Genomic DNA, 24,966 nt, shown 5'->3' on the forward strand with positions numbered 1-24,966 from the left:
AACAGAGCAGTTATAACAAAGCAGACACACAGTATAAGTTTGCAAGGCTCCTTTATGAGGTTATTGATGAGGTTGTTGAGGATGTTTAAGGTGTCAGTAAGAAGGCTGTCAAGGTCCTTGAGGAAGTTCAAGCAGTTTTTAAGCTTGTGACGGTCCTTTATGAGGTCCCACATGTTCTTGAGGAGGTTTGTAGTGGGCCTTTTGGGGGATTTAAGGCTTCCCCATCACCATCAAAAAAACATCAAATGAGGGAAATGACCTTCGTAAGAATGCAGTTAATCTGTTCAGTCGAGTTCAATTAGCTTGCTACACGCATTACTAAAGGCACTCAAGTTACGGTTTTTCCTTTAATTTGTCCTCAGTATTTTTATACCCAGCCGAGCCTACAAACCTGACAACCCCATGTTTATTGGTTGCATACTTTCCTTCACAACAACATCGTAACTTTTAAAGAAAGTCGGGCAATGAAAAACTCCTGAAGTGAAATTAAATAATAATAAAAAATTCTGGTCCATATAGGGTTCAGTTTTCTTTTCCATTAGGTTCACCCTGTCACATTTAATTATCTTAATGTGACAGGTCAATGGAAAAGAGGGTCAAAGTTCAAATTAAACGAACAGAGTACAAAGTTTTACTTCTGAGTGGCACTGCAGTGAGATGGAAAAACAGGAATCTAAATACTAGATATATTTTAAAAACTGTATGCATCTGCCCCAAAATAGGAAAAAGGAAAAACTGAGTTGGCGAGGTGCAGCGGTGAGAATGCGTACACAACATTCAAGAGACCTCAATAGGATCAATAGTCATTTCCAGTATATTGATGTTGATTGTTATTCCAATAGGTTGTCTGGCCTCCAACACCTAACATAATCACATCAGGTAAATAAAAAAGAATACATGAACTTCCCTTTAGATGTACACTAAACTCCAGACAGAAAAACCAATTTACAGATTGTCAGTGGAGTTAATCTTTCATATTGTGTAGTATCTGGACAGTCATACAAATCCAACTAAAGTCAACGTTCTAATATGGCGCCAGGTGAAGTATGAATGGGAAGGACACTATGCTTCATTTGATTATCTTGAAAGTGTATTTTCCTCAAGACAAAGAGAGAATGGCCCAAGATGAATATAGAAATAAATCAGTGTGATTTAATATGAAGGCTAAACTTAGACATGATACTGAAAAGACTTCAATGAATATCTTTTGGGGTTTTTTTATAAAGAAAATGACAAATCTTACCCGTTCCTTCCTTGTTTCCATTCTGATGTGTCCGCAGCTCCTCTGATTTGTAGAAGTCAATGCTGGCGTAAGTGTTGAGGCTAGAGCTACTGCTGCTGCCAACTGCTGCACCCACTCCCCCCATCCCAGGACCACCCAGTACAGAGAGGAGCCGGGAGGAGGTCTGGCTACCTGAAGGTCCATCCAGGCCCAAATGGGGGCCCTCTTTGTTGACCAAGTCCAAGTCAATGTAGTTAAGACCTTGCTCAGTGGATGAGGTCTGAGTGTTTGTGGGAAGAGACTGCTGTCCAGGAGGGATGCACTGACTGGGGGTGTCAGTCACAGCACCATTACCCCACAGCATGCTTTCAAAGCCCAGCCGACGGGCCACAGCTTGGGTGTGTTCAGGAAATAGGGAGGCAGTGGACGAAGAGGATGTAGAGGTAGAAGTGGGGAGGGAAGGCGAGGCCAGGAAGGTTTCTGAGCAATGTCGCCTGCGTCCTTGGAGGTCGGCACGGATAACTTTAGCCCCGTGGTCTGGATTAAGTCCGGGCTTAGATAAGGGGAAGTCGAGACCACGCGACAGTACCGGAACAGGAGGATCAGTCCGAGTGGGGGAGGGGGCTTTGGGGGAGACACTTGATGATGACCTTGGGCCATTGTTGCTATTCAAGTTGAAGACCATCTCTGTATAGTCCCCACAGGATGTAGGGGACTCAGCCGCCACTGGAGCGCTTTCTCTGCTTTTCCTTATTTGGGCCTCGGCTCCTTCAGCCGCCCCTTCACGAGGGCCAGGAGTACCTTCGTCGCAAGCTTTTGGGGCATGAGCAAGAGTTGGAGGCGTAGGAGGGGTGTGGAAAGATGGGAAAACTAGCGGGGTAACAGACAGAGGTGAGGGGGATGGAGAAGGACCCAGGTCCATGTTGACATATTCAGATGCAGATGGGGGAGTGACAGGAGCAGAGGGGCTACGGGAGAAAGGGACAAAGTTACCTAGGCAAGAAGTTGGCCTGTGCTGAGGATTCTGGCCATTTGAGGAATGAGGCAGTGTTGAGCCATGTCTGATACCCCTGCCGCGGCCTCCTCCAGTCCCAGTCTGGTTCCACTTCTCCCCCTTAAACTCAATGCTCACATACTCCCCAGGGCTCTTAGGTTCGGGGAGTGCAGGATTCTCACGGACTCGAGGAAGAGTATTAGCCTTGGATACGTCAACAAACAGACTCACCGGTCTGTTTCTACTATGGCTGTTATGCTTGGACAATCCACCAGAGCCCCGTCTCTGCTGGAGCTTACTCCCGTCTTTAGACTGAGATCCCCCAGCCATGGTGTTCACTGCCTGTGCAGTTCGCTCCTCACTCTCCCCAAGGCTCTCACTGCTGGCTGAGCTGGAGGAGTACGAGGAAGAGGAGAGTGACAGGTGGCGTCCTATCACTGAGTTGCCGGCTGCTGCTTGCTCCTGACGTCCTCCCATAGTCTTACTTCCAGCCATTCCCCTGCTACAACTCCCATTATGCCTTCTTCCTCGTCCTGGCCCATCTTCAAAGTGTCCAGCAGAAGGGTTATGTTTGTATGACCGGGGAAGGGAATAGTAAGAATACACCATTTTCGGAGCTTGCTGTTGATAGCTGGATTCTAAATGGCTGGTGTGTTCGGGAGGTGGGGGGCTGCCATTTACAGAACGTGTACTGATTGGAGACATGTTCATATAGTCACTCCCTGCCCTGCTGTCTGCACTACCACTGCCCACCCAAACCCCTCCAGAGAGACCTCCGCGTTGGTCAGGAGAACAGCTGCTATTCGGGGACATGATCATATAGCCATCAGAGGCTGGTGGAGGTCGTATTTGCTGTGGAGGGGACACACTGTTGTTAGGGGTCATGGCCATGTAATCATCAGCAGGTTTAGAATCCAAGTCTGGGACAGAGACGGCCAATGACTGGGACAAGGATGCTGGAGGCTGAGTGACACCAGGCAGCATAGACATATACCCATTGTCCACACCTACATCTATATTACCACCTGCTCCACCACTCACTTCACTTCTGAACTCCCCAGACACATCTAAGTATCCTCCACCCCCTGCTGACCCAGGACCCAGGACAGATTCCCTCAGTGTTGAAGAGGAGTTGGAAGCGAAAGACTCCCGGCTAGTGCTCCTCGACATAATGGCATAATCAGCTGAATCTTCATCTGCTGGTTCCTCAGCTCTCCGCTGATGTGGGGCCAGCCTCTCCAGGGTCATGGGAGGTAAGGAGGCCCGTTTGCTCAGCAGCCTACGTTCAGCTTCACATTCACGGCTGGAGGAGCGACGGAGCACTCTCCTGGTATGGGACTGGGAGACACAGGTTGGTGTTCCTGGTACTGGGAGGGAAGTGGACGTCAAGTTCCCCTGATTACTGCCTCCACCACTACGCTGACCCATCAGGATGTAGTTGGCTCCCTCCTCACCAAGAGATTGGCTGCTGACACTACCAACAGAGCTTCCAGGGAGACTTGGGGAGGGAAGGAGCGTGTGTTCTCCAGGACTAGAGCCGTACTCATCTGAGGAGCCATAGTCACTGGGAGAGCCTGAGACCGAGGCACGATTGGAAGGAAGTCGACTGTAGGTACCACAATTTGGACCAGTACCAGCAGATGTTACACCTCCAAAGTCCGAGCCATGCCCAGAGCTGGATGAGAGGCTTTGGGCTGGGGAGGGCGCTGGGGTTGAGATGGAGCGCATCAGCCCAAGAGGAGTTTTAGCAGCTGTGGTGGGGACTGAACGAACAGACTTAGACCTGAGGATTGGGGTGTTAGAGGATGAGCCGTTGGTGGAGGGATTGGAGCTCGGTCCTTGGAGAGGCGTGGTCATGCCATCCTCACTTTTACCCCCATCACTGGCAGTGCGAGACCTCGGGAAGATATCCCGCGGAGTAGGAGAAGCGTTGGCCCCATTGGCACCGCTGTTCACGCCTCCAGGGGGTTCGGTTCGGGGCCGGCGGGTAAAGCCCACCTGGCTTGGAGGAGGGTTTGGGTGGTGGCGGCGTGAGGGAACACTGATGGGATTAGAGGCAGTAGCGCCGCCTCCAGGGCCAGAGTTGGATTGCGATTTGCTGCGTTGGCGGAACTCTTCACTCAATGCCTTCATGGCCTCAAGCAAAGTTTCATGCATGTTCTGGGCCACCACTGAATCATCCACCTATGATGTGACACAAAAACTCTTTAGATAGTCAACTTAAATCATACTTCTTCAAGAGAATGAATTTATAAATTAAATCTTACTTTTGGCTGATTTTGATTATTGTGAAAAAATGAGTGCTGGGCACGTTAACGGTGCAAGGCGTGTGTCCATGATGTCTCACCGGAGTCCAGGCACCATTATCTGTACTAGCTCCTTTAGCACCGTTAGTGCGCCTACAGTCAAACTGTTAAGCGTTACTTTAGAAATTAATTTTAACAATCGGGAGTCATGTAAACATGACGTCACACACGTCTTTTTTTGGTCAGTCGTTATGGAAACACGTCATGCGTTAATGTGGGTTAACGTTGACGCCACTAACACCGTTAACCACCTTTAACGCCGTTAACTTGCCCAGCACGCCATTCACGTGCCCAGCACTAGAAAAAAGTATTTGAATTTCAATAATATTCCAAATTAAGATGCATATTTAGTTATGGAATTGCCTTTTGGGATTGCTTTAATGTTGGGTTTCCACCACATTGGATTTTTTTTCACTCTGTTGATTATAAGGTCTTTACATTTATGCCGGGAACAAAGGCTGAAACAGTGAGATTACAGGCTCACCTGCATCCAGAACTCGCCCGGGCCTGTCACGGCAGAGCGTCCCACCTCAACAAAGAAGAAGTTTTCTGAATGGCCGCAGCGTCTGACATTCATCAGCTGCAGCACCACGGCAGCAGCATCAGAGTTGAGCTTGACAAAGTTGACCGTCTTTTCAGTCAGGCAAAGGCGATAGATGCCCACCAAATTCTTCGCTTGACCAAGACCTTTGGGCCACACCTTCACCTGCCACACTTCTTTGAATGCAGGACCAGGACTGGGCACGCCATAGTCTCCTGCAGTTTCACTGTCAGCTGGGTTCTTACCTTTGGGGACACAGAATGGAGAGAAGAAGATTAAAAGGTTGTTGGGTGAAAAAGAAAAAAAAAGGTTGTGGCTGGAAAAATTGAGGGGTAATTAAAGTGTTACGGAGCAGCATTTATGAAAAACACTGACATATGCAACTGATGCAACAAAGCACTGAGATGACCTTCATGGGTACGTGCGCAAAGGGACATACCACGTAAAACCACCACTATTTACGTTAGTTGGTGGAGGCCAAGGTGCCTTTATTATATAATCTGTGCTGATATTGGGCTTTTTACAGATTTTCATACAACATCCAAGTTCAGCCAGTGCATGCAGCAGCTTGTGTGACTGGTTCACTGTACCTGCAGGCTCCATACCTGGGGTCTCATTTGTCAAGTGCACACATATCCTGACACAAGCACACATAGCAGTGTGGAAGGAAGAAAAAAAAAAACAAGCATGCAACAGTTGACAACTGAAACCCTGCACAAGAATGATGACTCCAAGTAAAGCAACTGTTGTGGAAAACAAGCGAACCACCTTGGAAAATACTTAAAAGTTAATCTCACCAAACAACGCCAACATAGATTTCACAGGCGGAAAAAAGTATTTAAAAAGCTCCTCAGGCGCTATTTTCAAGAATGGCTACACTGACAATAAACAGCCTTTGTGAACTAATAAAATCTAGTGTCTTTAAGTACTGCCGGTCAATTCATCCTTTGTGTTGAGCGCTCTGTATTCAGACAGTAAAGAACAACTGAGGCAATGAAAGACAGGAGAGGAAGCTCTGGAGACTTGAAATTTGAGCTGGTGGGAGCCATACAAGACTTATTTAAGCACTTAATATTTGGTCAACTGTTTGGTCTGTAATGAACTCAGAACTATAAAATAAATATACACTACAGTTCAAAAGTTTGGGGTCACACAGAAATGTCCTTATTTTTGAAGGAAAGCTGTAAACGTCTGGTTTTTAATGGAATATGTACATAGGTGTATAGAAGCCCATCAACATAGGTGTATATAAGACCACCATCTCTCCAGTGTTCTAATGGTACATTGTTTGCTAATCGTGTTAGAAGGCTATTGGCTGATAATAGAGAAGCCTTTAAAACCCTTGTGCAATTAAGATAGCACAGCTAAACACAGTTTTGCTGGTTCTTTGCAAAGTTTGAAGGGCAAAATTATTATTTTGAATAAAAATCATTATTTCTAATCTTGTCAATGTCTTGACTATATTTTCTATTCATTTTGCAACTCTTTTGATGAATTAAAGTGTGACTTTTAATGGAAAACAAAAAAAATTGTACAGGTGACTTTTTTGAACGGTAGTGTATAAAAAATGCGAAATAGTCATTTTATTGGGGACCCATACAAGTCACCACTCATGTGTCCTATCAACCTATCAAAATCACTGTATTACCCCTTATTTCTATCATTCTGTGCAACCCATTCTCAGCAGCTTTTAAAAAAAAAAAAAAGTCATACATTCACCTCTAAGCTCGTACTCCAAGCCACAAGCGACCCCCACATCTTTTGACCAAAAGGCCCAGCGTTACATGAATACCATGATGTGACTCATGCATTCGGTTGGGAGCTTGTTCCGACTCAAAAGAAACCACCCTAAGAAGTTCCTGAAGTAAAGCCCCCTTTCCTTTCCTTTCGTTTCATGTACCACATTTCTTTGTTTTCTCTGTCCAGGTGCCAGGTTTGGATCTGTCTGAGCACGACGACAACAATCGCTCTGCGAAACCAACTCAGTCAACATCGTGACACGACTTAAAGACACAAACCTGCACAAAAAAAAGGTGCTCACCTGTTCCCTTCAACAGAAACAGGGAGTTCTTTGTACACTAATGTGAACCCTAGCACCTGCCTTATTAACATACCACATCTGGCATTATTGTAGTTACTGAGTGAGTGATGTCAATTTTACAGAGCTAAGTATTGCTTTTGGCCCAATCTGTTCCCAAACACCGTGCACCACTGACCACACGATTATGTCTACAAGTAGTTGTTCTTCTTCTCCCTGTGACTCCCTCTGCTGTGAATCCGACAATGGCAACCATATGGAGACGAAAAGTCCCAGCATGCACAGTGGGAACACGACGTTAACTCAGCTGCTGGCCGTGACAAATATTTCCCTAGATCCTCTTCCCAAAACAATGTTTTACTTGTTATTGCGAATGAAAAAGAAAAACTGAGCCTCCCTGCGTCTTCGTCTTCCGCCGGTTTAAAATTGGAGGCTTGCTCACAACTTGAAAGGAACTCAGAATAGATGTTTTCTAGAAAACGACGGAGGCTGCGGCCTGGTGGCTGTGTGTTTGTGTGGAGGCACTCCTGCTACATTAGATGACTCACTCAAGGCCATGCATGGTTGTTCTGTGTTCGAAAGCTTTTCCCCCCCGTGTGCAAGGAGCCGTGTTTGAGAATCCCCATTCGACTCCTCGATTTAGATTTACAACAGGAAGGGGTGGTTTGGGGATTTTTTCTGTGGGGGACCGAGGGAATGAGACTGTGAGAGATTGCACAAAGATATCAGAGAGCCATTAAGAACCAACAGAATGACTTTGTAAAGGAGGTTTATTTAAGAATTACTTGGATTTCAGAAAATCTAATTGCATACTTTATTTATTCTAAAACTGTACTTTAAAACTTGCCCTTTGAGTGAAATTGAGTGAAACTGCAACCCATTCAGCGTGTGTTGAGAGGAGAGCACAAGTATGTTGTTGGTTCTGGGTACAGTGCAGCCTTAAACCTCAGCTGTGCCCTCAGCAGCACTTGCATACACGCAAACACCCTTGATCTCTGGACCACGGCGGCTGTGGACTCTTATCTGCAACTCTCAAAAGCACTCAACCCCTTTAAGAGGTTTTGCTAGAATCCCTCAGGGATATTAGCCTGATCTATCGAACATCATAGACCTTTCTTCATGGTTACATAAAGTTGGGGCTGATGCTGCTGCTGCTGCTAGAAGCTGAATGAATTATAGATCTCTCCCGGGCTGTCCTAGGGGGAGAAAGCTCAGTGAGGGCTCAGCAGAGATGCCTCCTTTTGTTTTCTTTTTCTTTCCTTTTTTCACTTCACAAAGAGGTTATCAGCCGGTCAGCTGCTGCTGCTGCAGTACAACACCACCTCTATACAACATAAGGGTCCCTCAGAAAAAAACCACAAAAATGGCCCTGAGCAAAAGCCGGATGCGCATGAAAGCAGAGAACACCTGGAGGTAATGAAGCATCTGTGTTGAGCTCTGGCTGAATAGGTGCGACGTGTGCAGCAGAACATTGTGCCAACTGCCAACGTTCATGCCGCCTTGATGGAGTGTGCGTATTAGGAGCCAAAGAGTTCACATGAGGCGACAGTTTCCAAAAAGGTTTCAATAGTTTTTTCCCCTATTTAGCAACCATGAAAACAACTTACACTGGCTTATTGACGCACATGTTTACTTTCCCTGCGACCACGACCACACATGAATCTCTCAGCCTACAATGGCAACCTACACGGGCTTCACTGTCGAGCTATTCACGCAGATTTATTTGCTGTGCTCTCGCTGCGTCCCAGGAGATCGCAGACTGTACATAAGGAGGCAGTAAACTAACCCAAATGTCTCCAAATGTGATTTTAAATAAAAAGTGGCGTTGTATCTACTACCGTCTTCATGCGACGAGGAGTTGGCAGCCGAGATAGTGACAGCTCCTCCCTTAGAAACAGAGTGGATAATGTCGCCGTTATTTGGATCTAGAGCATAAACCGCTACACCGAGATTCTGGTGTGTTTAAGGTTTAAAGCTGCACAGCAACGCACAAACAATTTACTCCTAGGATGCAACATTTACTTTATTTAATTGATTTTCAGGCATTATGATACAGGGTATATGCAGCTTATTGCCACTTCAAGCTCTAATCAGCAACACATATTTAACTTAGAAATCAGTTTAAGGTTGCGATTAGCCTGTTTTTAACAAACGTGGGGATGAAAATAAATTCATTCGTGCATACTTTTTGCAGTGGACAAAATTTAATACCTCATTAAATCGCGATTAAGACTTTTTTTTTTTTTTTTTTTAATATTTTTATTAGGAGGTAAGGCACATAAGCACAGCAAACAATGTTATAATTACATTGAATATTACATCACATCCACATGATAATTGGAAATGTAGACATGACGATACAATACAAATACTGTGCATCATAATGAATGAAGAGTGAGGTATACGGTCTGCCTCCTAGGATATTTTCTATTTTTATCTATGTGGCCCAATAGGAACATAATCCGGCAACACACAATGTGCAAATACTAATAGAAAAAATAAGTTAAAATAAAGTAACAATAACAATTGAGGATACTTGTATGTAAAAACTGAATAGTGTGTCTAAGCTACAGGGTGTAACCATAAATACAAGGGAATCCAAAAGACAGAAGAAAAGGAAAATAAATAAATGAATAAAAAAATAAAAAATAAAAAAACAGACATACATAATAATAATAATAATAATGATAAAAAGAAAGAAAGGAGGTGAGGGTCCATCAATCAGGAGGCATAGACTGAAGAGAGTGAAAGAATGTTAAAAAGGGAAGCCAGTTGTTATAAAATTTATCAGAGTTACCTTTCACTGAATATCTGATCTTCTCCAGCTTCAGAAAAGACATGGTATCATTGAGCCACTGAGTGCTAGAAGGCGCTTTAGTTGACTTCCAATGGAGAAGAAGATGGCGTCTCGCCAGTAAGGAAGTAAAAGCTAAAATATGTAATTGGTTAGAGGTAAACCGGTTGTGGTCTTCCGGGAGCCCGAATATGGCGACATGAGGGGAGACTTTAATGGTCAAAGAGAGTATTTTTGACATGGTATCAAAATAATTCTGCCAAAAACGAGAAAGTAACGAACAGGAGTAAAACATATGAGTTAAATTGCAAGGTGAAGCATGGCATTTGTCGCAATTGTCAGAGATACTGGGATAGATTTGTGACAGTCGAGTTTTGGAATAATGGACTCTAAACAATACTTTAAACTGTATTAGTGTGAGACGAGCGCAGGCTGAGCTAGTGTAAATTTTCTTAAGAGCAGTGTCCCACCAGTCATCTCCCAGGTGTAGACCGAGCTCTTGTTCCCAAGCAGCCTTGACTTTGGTAACTGGTGAGCAATCAAAAGACAGGATGTCATTATAAACTTTAGAGATGAGTGACTTCTTAAGTGGGTTGTGGCTTAGAAGCTCCTCCCACTGTAGACCAGGTGATAATGAAGGAAAAACTGGAAACAAAGCGTTAGCGCAGTGTCTAATTTGAAAGTAACGAAAGAGATGAGAGGGTGGGAGATTAAATTCTCCTGAGACATCTGCAAAGCTGCGAAAAATACCATCCTTGTAAAAATCTTTAAAACATTTCAGGCCCTTATTATGCCATACAGAAAAGGTTGAATCTGTAAGCGCAGGTCGAAATAAATGATTCCTCAATAACGGAGCTAAGGTAGATGTTGACTTACATTTAAAGTGCTTCCTAAATTGATACCAAATTCTAAGTGTGGAGCGAACAACTTGGTTATTTGTAAAGCCAGAGAGGTTGGATGGAATAGAAGAGGTAAGTAAAGCAGTTAGGGAGGATGAAACACATGACTGTGCCTCTAAATTACACCATGGCAAATCAACTGATTTGAACCAAAATGAAATCTTGTGGATATGTGCTGCCCAATAATAAAATTGAAAATTTGGAAGTGACAATCCACCATTGAATTTACATCTCTGAAGTGTGGACTTGCGGATCCTGGGTGCCTTCCCACACCAAAGGAAGTGAGAAATAGTTTGATCAATTGTTTTAAAGAACTGCTTTGGGAGGAAAAGTGGTAGACATTGGAACAAAAATAGAAATTTGGGCAAAATGTTCATTTTGACTGCATTAATTCTTCCAATTAACGATAGAGGTAAGCTTCCCCATCTTTGGAGGTCAGATTTAATTTTGGACATTAAAGGCAGGAAATTAGCAGAAAAAAGAGAGTTAAGGGTTCTGGTTACATTGATCCCTAGATACTTAAAACCAGACAGGGTAAATTTAAAAGGGATGTCAGACTGTTTGAGCATTGATGCCGAAGCATTGACAAGGTAGCATTCGCTCTTAGATATATTTACTTTGTAGCCTGAGAATGATCCAAATCTCTGAAAAGTAGATACGATTGTTGGGATGGCAAGGACAGGATCCGAGACATACAGCAATAAATCATCAGCATACAATGATAACTTAAATTCTGTGCCCAATCGTGAAATCCCAGTAAAAATGGAAGAGGACTTCAGAAAGATTGACAAGGGCTCTATAGCTAGTGCAAACAATAGGGGCGATAACGGACACCCCTGCCTAGTGCCACGGGCAAGAGTGAAAAAACTGGACTGTGTATTATTGGTGGAAATAATAGCTTGTGGAGATGTATAGAGGAGACGTATCCACGAGATAAAAACATTACCCAGCCCAAATTTCTTCAGTACAGTGAATAAATAGTCCCATTCAACCCTGTCGAACGCTTTTTCAGCATCAATCGAGATCACTACTTCAGGTGTTGCTGTGTTAGTTTTCGAGTAGATAATATTTAGAAGCGTACGGACATTAAAAAACAGCTGCCGCCCCTTAACAAATCCAGTTTGCTCAGGTGAAACAATAGTTGGTACAATATTTTCTAGGCGATAGGCCAAAGCTTTCGCAAGAATCTTAGCATCCACATTTATTAATGAGAGAGGTCTGTAGGAGCTGCAGAGAACCGGATCCTTATCTTTTTTCAAGAGGAGACTTATGGAGGCTTGTCTTAAAGTGGGAGGGAGAGTGCCATGTAGTAGTGATTCCTTATATACAGCATGCAATAATGGGGACAGTTTATCCTGAAATTTTTTAAAAAACTCAACTGGGAATCCGTCCGGGCCAGGAGCTTTATTATTTTGCATGTTTCTCATAGTGAGAATAATTTCTTCCACCGTTAATGGTGAGTCAAGTTCTTTAGCAGAGTCTGGGTTAATCACTGGGAAATTGAGGCGGTCTAGGAATGAATTCATTTCAGTAGTGTCGGGTGGAGACTCAGATTTATATAAAGAGGAATAGAATGAGTGAAAAACCGAATTAATGGTGGTGGGATCTCTATGCAATGTGCCTGAAGAATCTTTTACCTGGAGAATCATACGTGAGGCTGCCTGGCGACGTAGCTGGTGAGCCAGAAGCCGGGTTGCTTTGTCACCATGTTCATAATATGTGGCCCGTGATCGTAAGAGAAGTCGCTCTGCATCATTAGTGGTGATCAAGTCAAATTCAGTCTGTAGCTCAACACGTTGTTTAGCTAAACTGGGAGAGAAGCAAGTAGCAAGATGTTGGTCTAATTTAGTTATATTAATAGAGAGTTCTTGCAATTTGGCCTTACGGGACTTGTTCAAATGGGCAGAGTATGAGATTATTTGTCCCCGAAGGTAAGCTTTTAACGATTCCCAGAGCAGTGAGCATGAGACTGGGTCCGTGTCATTTTTATTTATAGTAATAAAATCTTCAATCTTAGCTGCAATGAATGTATTAAACTTATCATCTGAAAGAAGTAAAGCATTGAACCTCCAAGGTGTTGGGTACCGAGGTTGTGAGGAAAACTGAATGTCCAAAGAAAGAGGGGCATGGTCAGAAATAACAATAGGGTGGTAGTTAACAGTAAGTACTTTAGAAATTAGTTTAGAATCTATAAAGTAATAATCAATCCGAGAGAAAGACTGATGCATCTGTGAAAAGAAGGAATATTCCTTGATGTGAGGGTTGTAAAACCTCCAAGGATCAATGCAACCATTTTTAGACATGAAATCAGAAAGAGACCTCGACATTAATGATGGGGTCAGGGTTCGCGGGTTAGAGCGATCTAAATTGGGATCGATTACACAATTCATGTCCCCACCAATTATAAGGAGATTGTTATTCAATGAGGGAAGACATTCAAAAAGCTTATTCATAAAATGCGGATCATCGAAATTTGGGGCATATATGTTAACTAATACGATAGGAACATGGAATAGTGTACCTGTAACAATTAAGTATCTGCCATTTTTGTCTGAGATAATCTTAGAAGCTGAAAACTGAATTGACTTACCAATTAAAATAGCAACCCCCCTGGCTTTAGAATTGAAATTCGAATGAAATACCTCAGAAACCCAAGGACATTTAAGTCTGACCTGATCTTTGGTGCGCATGTGGGTTTCCTGTAGAAACACTAGATCAGCTTTAAGACGCTTCAAATGTGCAAAAATTCTAGATCTCTTAATTGGACTCCCCATGCCTCTAATATTCCAGCTCAAAAATCTCACAGAAGACCCAATATGTGGGATATCAGAAGCCATTTATAAAGTTCTTAAACATAGAAACAAACTGAATGTGGACCCCCAAAAGGAAGAGAAAAAACAAAAAAAACCAAAACAAAACAAAAACACAGAAAAAGCACAAAAACACTCGCAGAACACAACACCCCCTCCCCCCCCCCCTCCCCCCACCCCAAAGCACTTACCACGACCCCATCCCCAAACGATGGAGAACCCAGTGCTAACTCCACAAGGAGTTGATCCCTAAAACAAACGCTTACGGTTTTTTGACTAATAGTAATAGTAAGGCTTCGGTTTGAGCTCCTGCAAACCTAGCAACATTTGGCAACAAGGCACTAATCAAATCCAAATTAAAGTGAGAACCACTGAATAGTGAAAAAAGAAAAGAAAACAAGACACAGGCCATAAAGACGTGAAACGCGTCCATATAAATCAAACATTAATACCTGTCAATATGAACTGTGAGTCACTACATCAGTGTTGCGTATCTTTTTTTCCCTTACGCGTCCAACGACCTGATGAATGCGCTGGCTTCTTCTGGTGATTTAAACTCCTTCTCTGCACCGTTGTGTGTAACCCGGAGGCGCGCCGGGTAGAGCAGCCCAAAACGTATCCCCGGTATCTCACGGAGCTGGCGCCGGACATCATTAAAGGCGGATCGGGCACGAGCCGTCCTCGGAGTGTGGTCGGGGAAGATAGAGAAACTCATGTCACCAATCTTGATCCGTTGCTGAGCCCTGGCTCGGCGTAGTATGTCCACACAGTCCATATGATAGTGGAGACGAGCGACTATGGGACGGGGGCGCTCCCCGGGTTTCGGCTTCGGCTGGAAAGTGCGATGAGCGCGGTCCACGAGAGGCTCCTTCTCGAGCTTCAGTGCCTCCTTGAGTAGAGATGAAATAGCTGTAGCAGTAGAAGAGGTGGAAAAGTCCTCTGGAATTCCCACTAGCCGTATGTTATTGCGCCGAGATCTTGCCTCCAAATCCTCACATTTATTGTCCAATCTTATCAGTTCTGTTGACAGATGCTCCACTTTCGCTTGTAAGCTAGTGATGTCGTCAGTGCAGCAGGAAAGCGATGTTTCCATTTCACCAACGGTACCCTTAAGAGCGCAAACATCAGACTGGATGTTTGTAATGCTGTCAGATAATTCCGACTTCACGGCTCGTAGCTCAGTCTTGATGTTTGACAAATTCTCGGTCAACGCCGCTTGAAGCTCGGTTTTGAAAATAGCCGCCATCTCGACGCGAAGTGACGCGAGCAGCTCGGCCTTAAAGTCGGGGCAAGCAGTGCCGCCTGCAGCTCCGTCCGGGCAGGAGGGGGAGAGACTAAGAGACGAGGATGCAGCGGGCGGAGTAGGCCGCGGTGGTTGTTTAAGTTTTGGAGGAGGCATTTTGTTCAGCAAAAGGTCAGCGTTGAGTAGAAAATATGGTGGTGGGGAAAACACACACCGAAAAAAGATACAAAAGTGTGCCTAAAAAAGTTTTGTTAAAGTTGTTGCAGGAGCTCAGAGAGGCGCGTCCTACTCCATCAGTCTCGAACCCGGAAGTCGCGATTAAGACTTTTTAAGGGCTTTGATTTTCCTAAAATGTATCTTTGTAAGACCTCGTGGACACCCTAAAAAGATTTATTACACTTATTGTCTGGCTCTCCAATCTGCATTTTGTCCATCTAGTACAGTGCACGTGCATACATAGAGTATATATATACACAGTTTGAATAAAAATAATGTATGAACTATTTATATTAAGAACATAAAACAGCAAATTATTAAATGTACATAAACAAGTCACAACGTATGCTAATCCATTGACCAATGAATCAGTCTTGCACTCACCACAGTCTTCTCTCAGTTTTAGTTGACTTACATGAAAAGTATTTTCTTTGGGGAAAAAAACTAAAAGAAAGATTGAAATTTATAGCAAGTCCATAATAAAACCCTTTTACTTGGTGTAGTTAAGTGATGCAGCCTGTAAATCAGGGGGAAACTACTCTGGCAATGAACCCACTCTCACTGGGTTCTGTCTCAAGTATCTGACCTCATTGCCCCAGCATGCTGAGCTGCGCCATAATACCACAAAACACTACACGGGGACTTCTGAAGACGAAAACCCCATTTTCTAGCAGTTCACCCCTGCTACTGTGCCCCCATAACACCCGCCTCCTTTAACCGCCCCGGGTTCCTGGCGCGGACAGATAGGAGACAGCTGTGTTCTTTTTGTTTCGAGCATGTATCGGAGCGAGAAAGCCAGCGAGCCACCCAGGACCAGCAGGCAGAAAACGTCTACCTTATTGCTGGCTGCCATGCGTGCCCATGTTCCCCTTTCCCAAATCCTCCACTTCCTATCACTTCATCCATCTCCACCATCTGAAATCCCCCCCAAATCTGGGCCCACACTCGGGGACACACAGTGCTTCCCCAACACCAGCATCTGCCTGAGATTGACTTCACATGTGGTTCGTGTTAGCCAGAAGAGCACACACACACACACATACACACACACACACAAGTGCAAGAAATTACTGGTGACGCATCCAACGTTTGTTGTCCCTCGACAAGACAAGAAAAAAAAACAAGTAAGCTAAAGATCTCACACAGCCACCTCAGACGCCCTCGACATGCTGGCAGCCATCTTGGACTCGGCGCTTTGTAAACACGCAGTCTCTGGATTATTGAGTCAGACAAGAAGGTTCTGGAGACTGTGAGGTCAGAGTCCCCAGAGTCAACATGTGTAATGTGAAAAAACCCAAACCCTATAGATCCGTCATTAGCAGAAACACAGATGTCTCGCATGAGATCTTTTTTGTTTTTGTTTTGGATCTTTACACTGATATGAGGTCAGAGGTCAAATAGAAGTGGATGCACATATTGTCCGTCATCATCTCAAGTGAGTTCCTATGTAGAAGTAGAACATGGCTATAGATTACTGTAGCAATACAAGCCTTAAAAGCTTCAATCTGAAGTTCTTGTGCCAAGTTTCCAAAGTGGAAAACTTAGTAGAGTAGCAATTTATTATACATTACACATATTTTAATATTAAAGGTGCCATATGTAACAATGTGGCCAAAAACAGTTACTACATTCAAATTCAAAATACCGAGGTCTTTTAGGTTTCGTTTTCTGACGTAACTGGCAACCCGTGGTTGCGCGGCAGCTGAGACTCTACTGACTGCAATGATTGGTAGACGGTGGTAGGTGGCGCCACATGCCAAAACATGATTTGCAGTCTGCAAAATATTTTTAATGCAAATATTCTGGCTGCACTGTTGTTGTTGGTGAGTTCAGTTTGTTATATGAACATTATTCCTGAGTCTCTGTGACATATTAGCAGGATTTTATGGCCAGTTGCTTTAGATTTATTACATAATGCACCTTTAAAGTACCATTACTACATTTATACTACAACTTGTAGCACAGTACATTAGGAGTATGGTTAGTTCTTCACATCTAGACACTAGGGTTGGGAATTTCACACATTTTTAGAGCCGATTGTCCACGTGTCGAATTTTTTGTCGACTTTTTTTTTTTTTACAGCAGCAGCAGCAGCAGTAATGCGGGGGTGGAAATTATTCTATACTGTACTACTTCATTTTAGGCTCAAATAAATGGCTGTAATGTCCATTATTGACCATCAGAACAGCGATAATAAAAAAGAGGGGCAAAAAAAAGCGGACTCTCCGCTGGAACGCGTGTGTCGCCACTCGCCAGACCGCTCAGGTTTTTGAACCTGCACTCGTTAGGTGTCCACCAGAGTGAAGTACAGTGATCCTGACTGGGTGAGATGCCGTCTTCATTTGTGTAGCGCTTGTGTTATGTCCCCCACTCCCGTCCTAAACTTAAGCGCAACCTCGTTTGCACGGCACACACACACACACACGCGCTTGGACACGCACAGCCACTGGAGAGAACGAGCCGGTTACGCGCACACCATCATCTGAGAGCGCAGGGAGCCTGGACAGCAGGATCACCTTTTAGTGCACAGCTTCTTTAACCTCCGTGGTTGTGAAATTTACGTGCTTGTGACACTTGAACTTTTTTTACTTTTCATTTTTTTGTCGAGATGCGCGCGTGTCGATTGTCGGTCGATTTGTCAACAAAAAAGTCCCATCCCTACTAGACACAGTGTAACAGTTTAGCACTGCAGCTAATGATTACTTTCATTATTGATGAATCCACCAGCTATTTTCGTTGATTGATAAATTAGTTGTTTGGGCCATAAAATGCTCAAATAAATTGTTAAAATTCAGTCAAGAAATCCAAGATGAAGCTGAAATGAAAATTGTTTATTTATTTCATTATTCAGTCATCAATGTTAGACAGCTGTAAATCAATTTAATTCATTACCAATTTGGCTGAAAAAGAGGCTTCATAGAGAATTTCAGTTCCTAACCTTTCACTTCTACACGTATGCAAGACGTAATTAAAGTTCTATAATGAATTCTTTGGAAGACACAGTTCAGAGAATAGAAATCCATCCAGCATAGATCACTCTCACTCTTGCTCCAGACAATCCATGGGATTCTATTCCCAGAACTAAAGCATACGTGTTCTTTCTACATTCTCTGTGATAATGTGAATTAAAACTGAATTGAGTTAACACCGAATATGTTCGAATGTTCTGTCTAGACAATCAGCGCAACATCCTGTATGCTGCACATCCCAGAGGAACAACCCACCAGTTCACGTGGATGTTCCCTCTCCACGTTTCCAATCATTTCACTGTATATGGCTGATAAATCCCGACCCGTGAAGTCCCTGACCTCCACTATGAGAGCGCTAATGTGCTTTTATCAACCGACAGCGATCAATACGGCGCACTATACGAGGGTTACTATGCATTTAAAGCCCCCCCGTGCCTAACATATGGCCGCTCATTGACTAAATGGATCATGTTGCCCTTGGCCTCGCTCGCTGGACCGAGCTGTCGATCATACCTGAGAACATAATTGAGGCGACACGCGGATCGCTCAAGGTCATTAATGCCTCCGTACGTATTAGGTTTCATTGCTATAGTTTCAAAAAGGCGTAACAAACACAAACAATAATGATGTTATAGAGCTTTAAAGAGCGTTCACCACTCGCTCCTACCCCGAGGACGTAGGATGTCCTGATTGACCTGACCAGTACGCCTCAGTTCCAACTCAGTAAGGGCTAAAAATAAGGAATGGGATCGGACCTCCAAAGGCCTCCAAAGAAAAGCTCTGCCAGCAGTGTTTTCACACATGACTTTCATGGCTCTAAAATGACAAATTTATGCATTTTTGAGTGACTTTCGAAGCAGCCGCTGACCTGTGCCTGCTACTTTTGCAGCACTGCAACAAGCCAGAGCTGTGTCCACATGGAAGACTGTCTGTCTGGGTTGTTAAATCAAATTACAGGGAGTTAACATGCACAGAGTGTTAATGCAGAGGGAAATAGTCCTGTGGCAGCTCACCACTCCGTCTGAATCCAACCTCGATACGTTTGCGTCACTGCAGACGAGGAGAAGAAGGAGTCAGCGATGCGTGTTTTAAACTTTAAAGGTTTCAACGACTATGTGTTGCATCTGCAGCTGTGCCCCCTCTCTCGTCTCCTCTTTGACTTCATTAACACATAGCCTCTGGTGAGCCACCAGCAGCTGACCCTCGAGACAATAATTACCGACTAATTAGGGAGATGAGCGGTGCTTAAGCACAGTTTAGCGTTTAAATCGGCCGACTCAGCCAAACACGGGCGAGATGCACAATCTCGTTGACCGGAGCAGTTTTGTTTTTCTAGAAAACAAATCTTAAATCTTCTCAGACTTTTTGCCAAGATGAGGAAACATCCGCAGCCGCCACTCAAGTTTGACACACTGACCTCAAATGCATTTGTTTTGCGGTTTTTTAAGCACGAAAGAATTACGTCACGGCTCACAATAACCCACAGACAACTGAAAACAGATCGACAGTGGAAGGAAGAAGTGCCCACGTCGAAGTTTGTGGATTAGCGTCAATAACCATTAAATCTGGAAACAGATGTTACTAAATGTTTCAAATGTCTCTTTGTTATCTCTCAACAAGGAAAACATGAATCCAAGTAAATCAACAGATTTTAGTTTTAAGTTTCTTACACTTTGTTTAAAAAAATTACATTTGGAAGCTGCGTCAAAAACTTCACTGCAAATATTGTAAATTATTATTTATTCTACTTTTGTATATTCTCTGTTTATAATGTAAATATCTAGTCCATACTGTATACATTGTGGAAACTGTCTATAATGTACATTACACATTCTAGTTTAACTTTTATTTATTTATTATTTATTATCTTTATCTTTACTTGCAACGATGTACATTTCCCCACTGCAGGACTAATAAATCTTACCTTATTTATTCTTTGCACTTTTTCAAGCAAAATGTCAATGTTTTTAGCAGCTTTAGTTTTAAAAACGTGAGACTTTGCTGCCAGTCGTCGTCATGTTCATGAAACATCTCGAATGGGAAGGAAAATTCACCTGTGAGAAGTCTGAATCTGTCTTTCTGTTGACATTTTATGCACTTATTATTAAACAGTTTGCTTTAAAAAAAGATATATTCTTAAACTTTAAATATTTAAAAATAGCAAAAGTAAGTCAGAATAAAACTAAAATGTGCTCCAACAAATGTCAGACAATGTATCCGACGTAGCTACTTCATCAGATTCTTCATTTTCTGCTGTAACTCAGTTTAGCTTGTCTCGTTCGGTGCGACGATGTCCGAAGTTTGGCTCCACTAGATTGATTTAATGAAGTCAGAAAGCGTTTTCCTGGCCGGGGCGACGACTGCAGCCCACACCTCTGACGAGGGCTAAGCTTTTACACACTCCACTGACTCTTTATAATTGAGCAAATAGCTGCCCTCAATCCTGATACTGTACTCGCTGCATGAAAGGGTCTTACTTGGACTCAGCTGTATAAATAACCGGGGATCCTAATACCGCCCTGCACGGCAGCTGCCTCATGTTTGTGTAATTACCACCAGCTCAAGAGGGAGCCTGTGTGATACCGGACCATTCCTGGTGCAGATTTAGGCGACTTTCCCAGGACTGTGGCGCAGTATGGAGGAGGCTGAGCTCTACAGTATGGCAGCATGGACATCCTCCGTATTTGGTATGCTTTCACTGTGTGCTGCAAGCTGTGGAAACTGTTGCTTCACCTGAAACTGAGACGTGCAGCTGAGGACTTCACCCTCAGCTATGCAGATATCAAACTAGGGCTGCAACTGATGTCAGAATTTAGTGAAAAATGTTGATCGGTGCACCAGCTCTGGAATTCCCTCCCTCCTGACACATTTCATCCCTCCCACATTTCAAATCAAAACTAAAAACTTACCTGTTCAGAACCGCATACTCTTCATTCTGTTTGCACAGTATGTAAAGTGCAAGAAACGTAAAAAATGTATCATTATTATTATTATTATTACCAAACCTGGAAATGAGGATGTCCTTGAATATCTTGTTTTATCCACAAACCAAAATTATTCTGTTTTAATGATTTCTTTGTCATATGGAGCAAAGAAACCAGAAAATATTCACCATTGAAGACGCTGAAAACTCAAGAGATTGTTTTAGGACTATTAAATCGATAAATCAATTATCAAACTAGAAAAGCACTCGGAGAACGCAGACCTCCGTCAAGGCAGCTCCGCCCCCCACAAAATAGCGATAAAAACTGCGATAGCGTCTACGGATCACGGCCAAACTCTAATCATGTTATGTTTACACAGACAAACAAACAAACTCCGGCGAAAATGTATGTAAGGTAAGTATAGATGGCGTATCATTAGGTGAAATACACCAATTGAAGGATAAGATGATTAAGAAAACATCAGAGCTCAAGGAAACCCCTGCCGTAGAGACGCTAGGGGACCTCTGCCCTACAACCCCAGGTCTTAAGGGACAGCTGGACTCGTGGGTGTTAGCGAAATATACTGGCATTTTGTAATTGCTGGCCATTCTAAACCTAAGTAGTAACACAAATATCGACAGCGGGACAGTTCCTATGTTTATTGATACTGACAAATGAGAACAAGGTACTAATGTAATCCCAGATCTTGCTTTATGACGCATCCCCGGGGGAACAGCGGCAGACAAATTCCTCACTGACGGCAGCAGAGGAGTGAGGAAAGGACCTTTTCTGGGATAAACACCGCACAGCATAGGACCAACCTCATTTTCTGAGGACCTGGTTACGTTTAGGGTGAAGGTTTGAATTGTGGTTTAGGGTTAAAGCTTTGGGATAAAGCTTCAGTCTGTGCAAATTAATGGAATTCAATGCAGTGTCCTGAAAAGATTAGCTGTGCAACCTCTGTCTGTGTCTGTCTTTCTGTGTGTGTGTGTGTGTGTGTGTAGGGAGGGGTTCGATCAGGCACCAAGGACTTGAAACAGTGTGAGAGCTGCACATACCAGAGAAGAGTTACTACAGACAAGAATCCCTACAGCGCTCGGCGTGAACGCGCGTTTGAGCTATGCAGGTTTAGGCGCCGATCGGCCGCGACCTCACACTCCCCCGTCGCGAAAACTCTCCCCAAACAAGGCCCTTGTGTGTTACGAGTGTTGTTATTTGTGTGTCGGTGCGGCCTCTTCTCTCTCTCTTTTTTTTTTGTTTTTTTTGTATGAACAGAAACTTCACACGAGCTCGCAGCACATACCACAACAATGCCTGCCGAGCGCGCGAGTTTACACAGCCACCGGCCGCAGCCCTTTGTCGCCGTCAGCCACCGTGATTTACGCGAGAAACCCAACACTCAAAGGCAACAAAGGGAGAGGGGGAAAAACTGCACACTGGACCTGTAATTCCAAAGATGGAGCACAACAGTGATGGCATGATGATGATAGTGGAAACTGCACGTTTTTCCGGCTACCTTGAGAAGCCTGAGCTCTTTCACCTGCTGAGCCACTGCCCATAAAACCAGGTTTACTGTACATCTGACCTTTATTTACTAGTCACACCTAGCAACTGTAGATTAGGATTATTTGCACTATGGTGATGTTTTTTCTATCTCTGGAAATGCAAACACACGCTTGCCTCGCACAGAAAAGGTTCAAAAGAACCCCAGACTTGCACGGTCTGCTCCTCCAACATCTGTCCATTCACTTCGCCGTCTCGCAGAAACTCGTGAAATACTTGAGGGGAAGAGTGGGCTTGTACAGCCACAACACACACACACACAGCCACAGTTGTGTTAAAGCAACAGGGGGTTGAGAGCCACAATGTTGACGGCAAATCCACCAGACTGCCCTAATGCAGCGACTGGTAGCCTGCGACTTAAATCAGCGAATCCTGTGTCCACCGCTTGACTGGGTCGACGTCGTGGATCCAGGGCATTTCGGCCGGCCTCATTCTCTCTCCTCAGGTGTTATCATCGGACGCTTTATGTAACAGAGCAGCAGGTCATGTGTAAGAAGCACCTTGAATCTTTGTTTGCAAAGATTGCATCATGTGTCCCCTCTGGCCTGTGTCTGGTCTCTAACAGCGAGGGAGGGAGGGAGGGAAAAGGCTAAACAGGTGATTCAAAGTTGCTGTGCTCACCACTTTTTTGCTGGGGCAGCTGTGTTTATACAGTGGTATAGACACCATTTGAGGAAAAAAACAATCTACATGGGAGACAAATTAGACAATTGTACTTCACGGGACACACGTAGCTGCTTACAAATGACGTGTTAATCAGGAAATAAATGTTCATGGGCTGATTTTATCAGGTAATGACCGTCTCTGAGAACCAGCCTGCGACACAAACACTGAAATCATGAATGTCAGCAGGCACACGAGGGAAAAACAGACTGTAGCCAGAAGGCTCACCTAATAAAAACCTAATAAAAACACTTTACAATCACTTCTCAAATCTTCTCGCGTCGAGACGGCTTTTTTTCCAGATGGAAAGTGTATGTTTGTATGTCAAAGCACTGGTCCACTGCTGCTTCAAATATTGAGTCTGTAGTAAGTAAATGTTTTATTTTTGTGGGATTGACACAAGGAACACAAAGTTACACAGCAGCTCTGATGTGCATGGGGAGCTTAAAATTCAAATTTTCTCCATGGCCATGGTTCTCAAACTGTGGTATGTGGAATGGCGCTCAGGAAATGGAAAATTAAACAATTTTCAAAAGAATAATAATAAATTAAATAGTAATAATTACAGTCACCTTATCTCTCGCTCCATATTAATCGAATTTCACTACACCAGTGTGTGAAGTATGTGTGAGGAAGAGGAGGATAATGAGAGAGCAATCTTACTGGGAATAAATCTGTGAAACTGGCTTTGCTTGGTGTATTTACTCGGGTTGGTTCCCATTCATAATTAAACCAATACGGTATCTGGAATTAATAAATAAATGTTAGTTAGAAATAAATATAGAACAAGACCTCCCTCTCCCTCTTCCACAACCAACATGTCTTCTTTTTTTCGTCTGCCTTTTTGTCTTTTGTTGCAAAACAAGTGTTGACACAATCAGCAGTGGACTGCGAGCTAACCGGCCGAAAGCTAGGCAAACGGTTATCGCTAGCCACAGGCGGTAGGGCTAACGGCAAGCAAACACTTTTTGAGGTTCGACTGGAACACGTCACGGCTACGGGACAATAAAAAAAAAAATGCCGTGCATTGTGGGAAATGTAGTTAATGGTCAACACACGTCTTAAAGCAGCATTTTAACACAGATTTTTAAGACCAATTAATCACTCGCGGGGCCACATAAAATGACGTAGTGGGCCACATCTGGCCCCCAGGGGCTTCGAGTTTGACACGTGTGGTATAAAGAGTTTGAATATGAAATTTGGAGCAGCAAAGTTAGACAGAAAAGGTTGTGTAATGTCGAGGTGAAGTGGTGAACGCAGTGTAAAGAAAATCATAGATTTAAGCAGGCATGCATCTGTGTTGACAATGTGTCAACACCTCCTATGAGAGCACTTTCTGTGAAAAGACGAACTATGCCTTGAATGTTGAATCAGTGGCTCATGACGGAGCAGTCAGGTGCACTGTTTCAGTGTTTGGGGACATTTTCATCCTCTTCAGGGATCAATGCCTAATGTAATATTGCAGTGTCAGCACAAAAGCAGAGCTGGCTAAGTCAACAAGAGGCCCGTCTGTGTGTGTCTGTGTGTGTTTGAGCACTTGAGAAAGAGAGGCGACCACAGCTGGGACCCTCAGACATGAACCTCCATGAGTCTGAGAAGCAATGGGAGTAATAATAAGGAGCGGAGCTGGTGGGGAGGATACACTCCACATGTTTACACACACACTCCTGTCAGAGATCACTTGCAAACTAACCCCAGGGCTGTTTTTTTTCTCTCTCTCGGCGAGGACACCGCCCAAGTTTAAAATACCAATCATGTTGGAGGAAGCGCAACACCACACACAG

The 24,966-nt window shown here is 43.8% G+C and overlaps 1 protein-coding gene across 1 annotated transcript in view; it reads right to left on the reverse strand.

The window, feature by feature from the left end:
* The window catches only part of LOC310944789 (insulin receptor substrate 1-B), a 55,513-nt gene that overhangs the window by 28,876 nt on the left and 1,671 nt on the right, over positions 1-24,966 (reverse strand). The window contains exons 2-3 of the mRNA XM_083910620.1: positions 5,007-5,308; positions 1,244-4,400 (exon numbers count right to left, since the gene is read on the reverse strand). Coding sequence (XP_083766746.1) covers positions 1,244-4,400; positions 5,007-5,308 — 3,459 coding nt within the window. The remainder of the gene's footprint in view (positions 1-1,243; positions 4,401-5,006; positions 5,309-24,966) is intronic.

This window comes from Microchirus variegatus (genome assembly GCF_963457635.1).
Source record: "Microchirus variegatus genome assembly, chromosome: 2".
NCBI classification, from domain to species: domain Eukaryota; kingdom Metazoa; phylum Chordata; class Actinopteri; order Pleuronectiformes; family Soleidae; genus Microchirus; species Microchirus variegatus.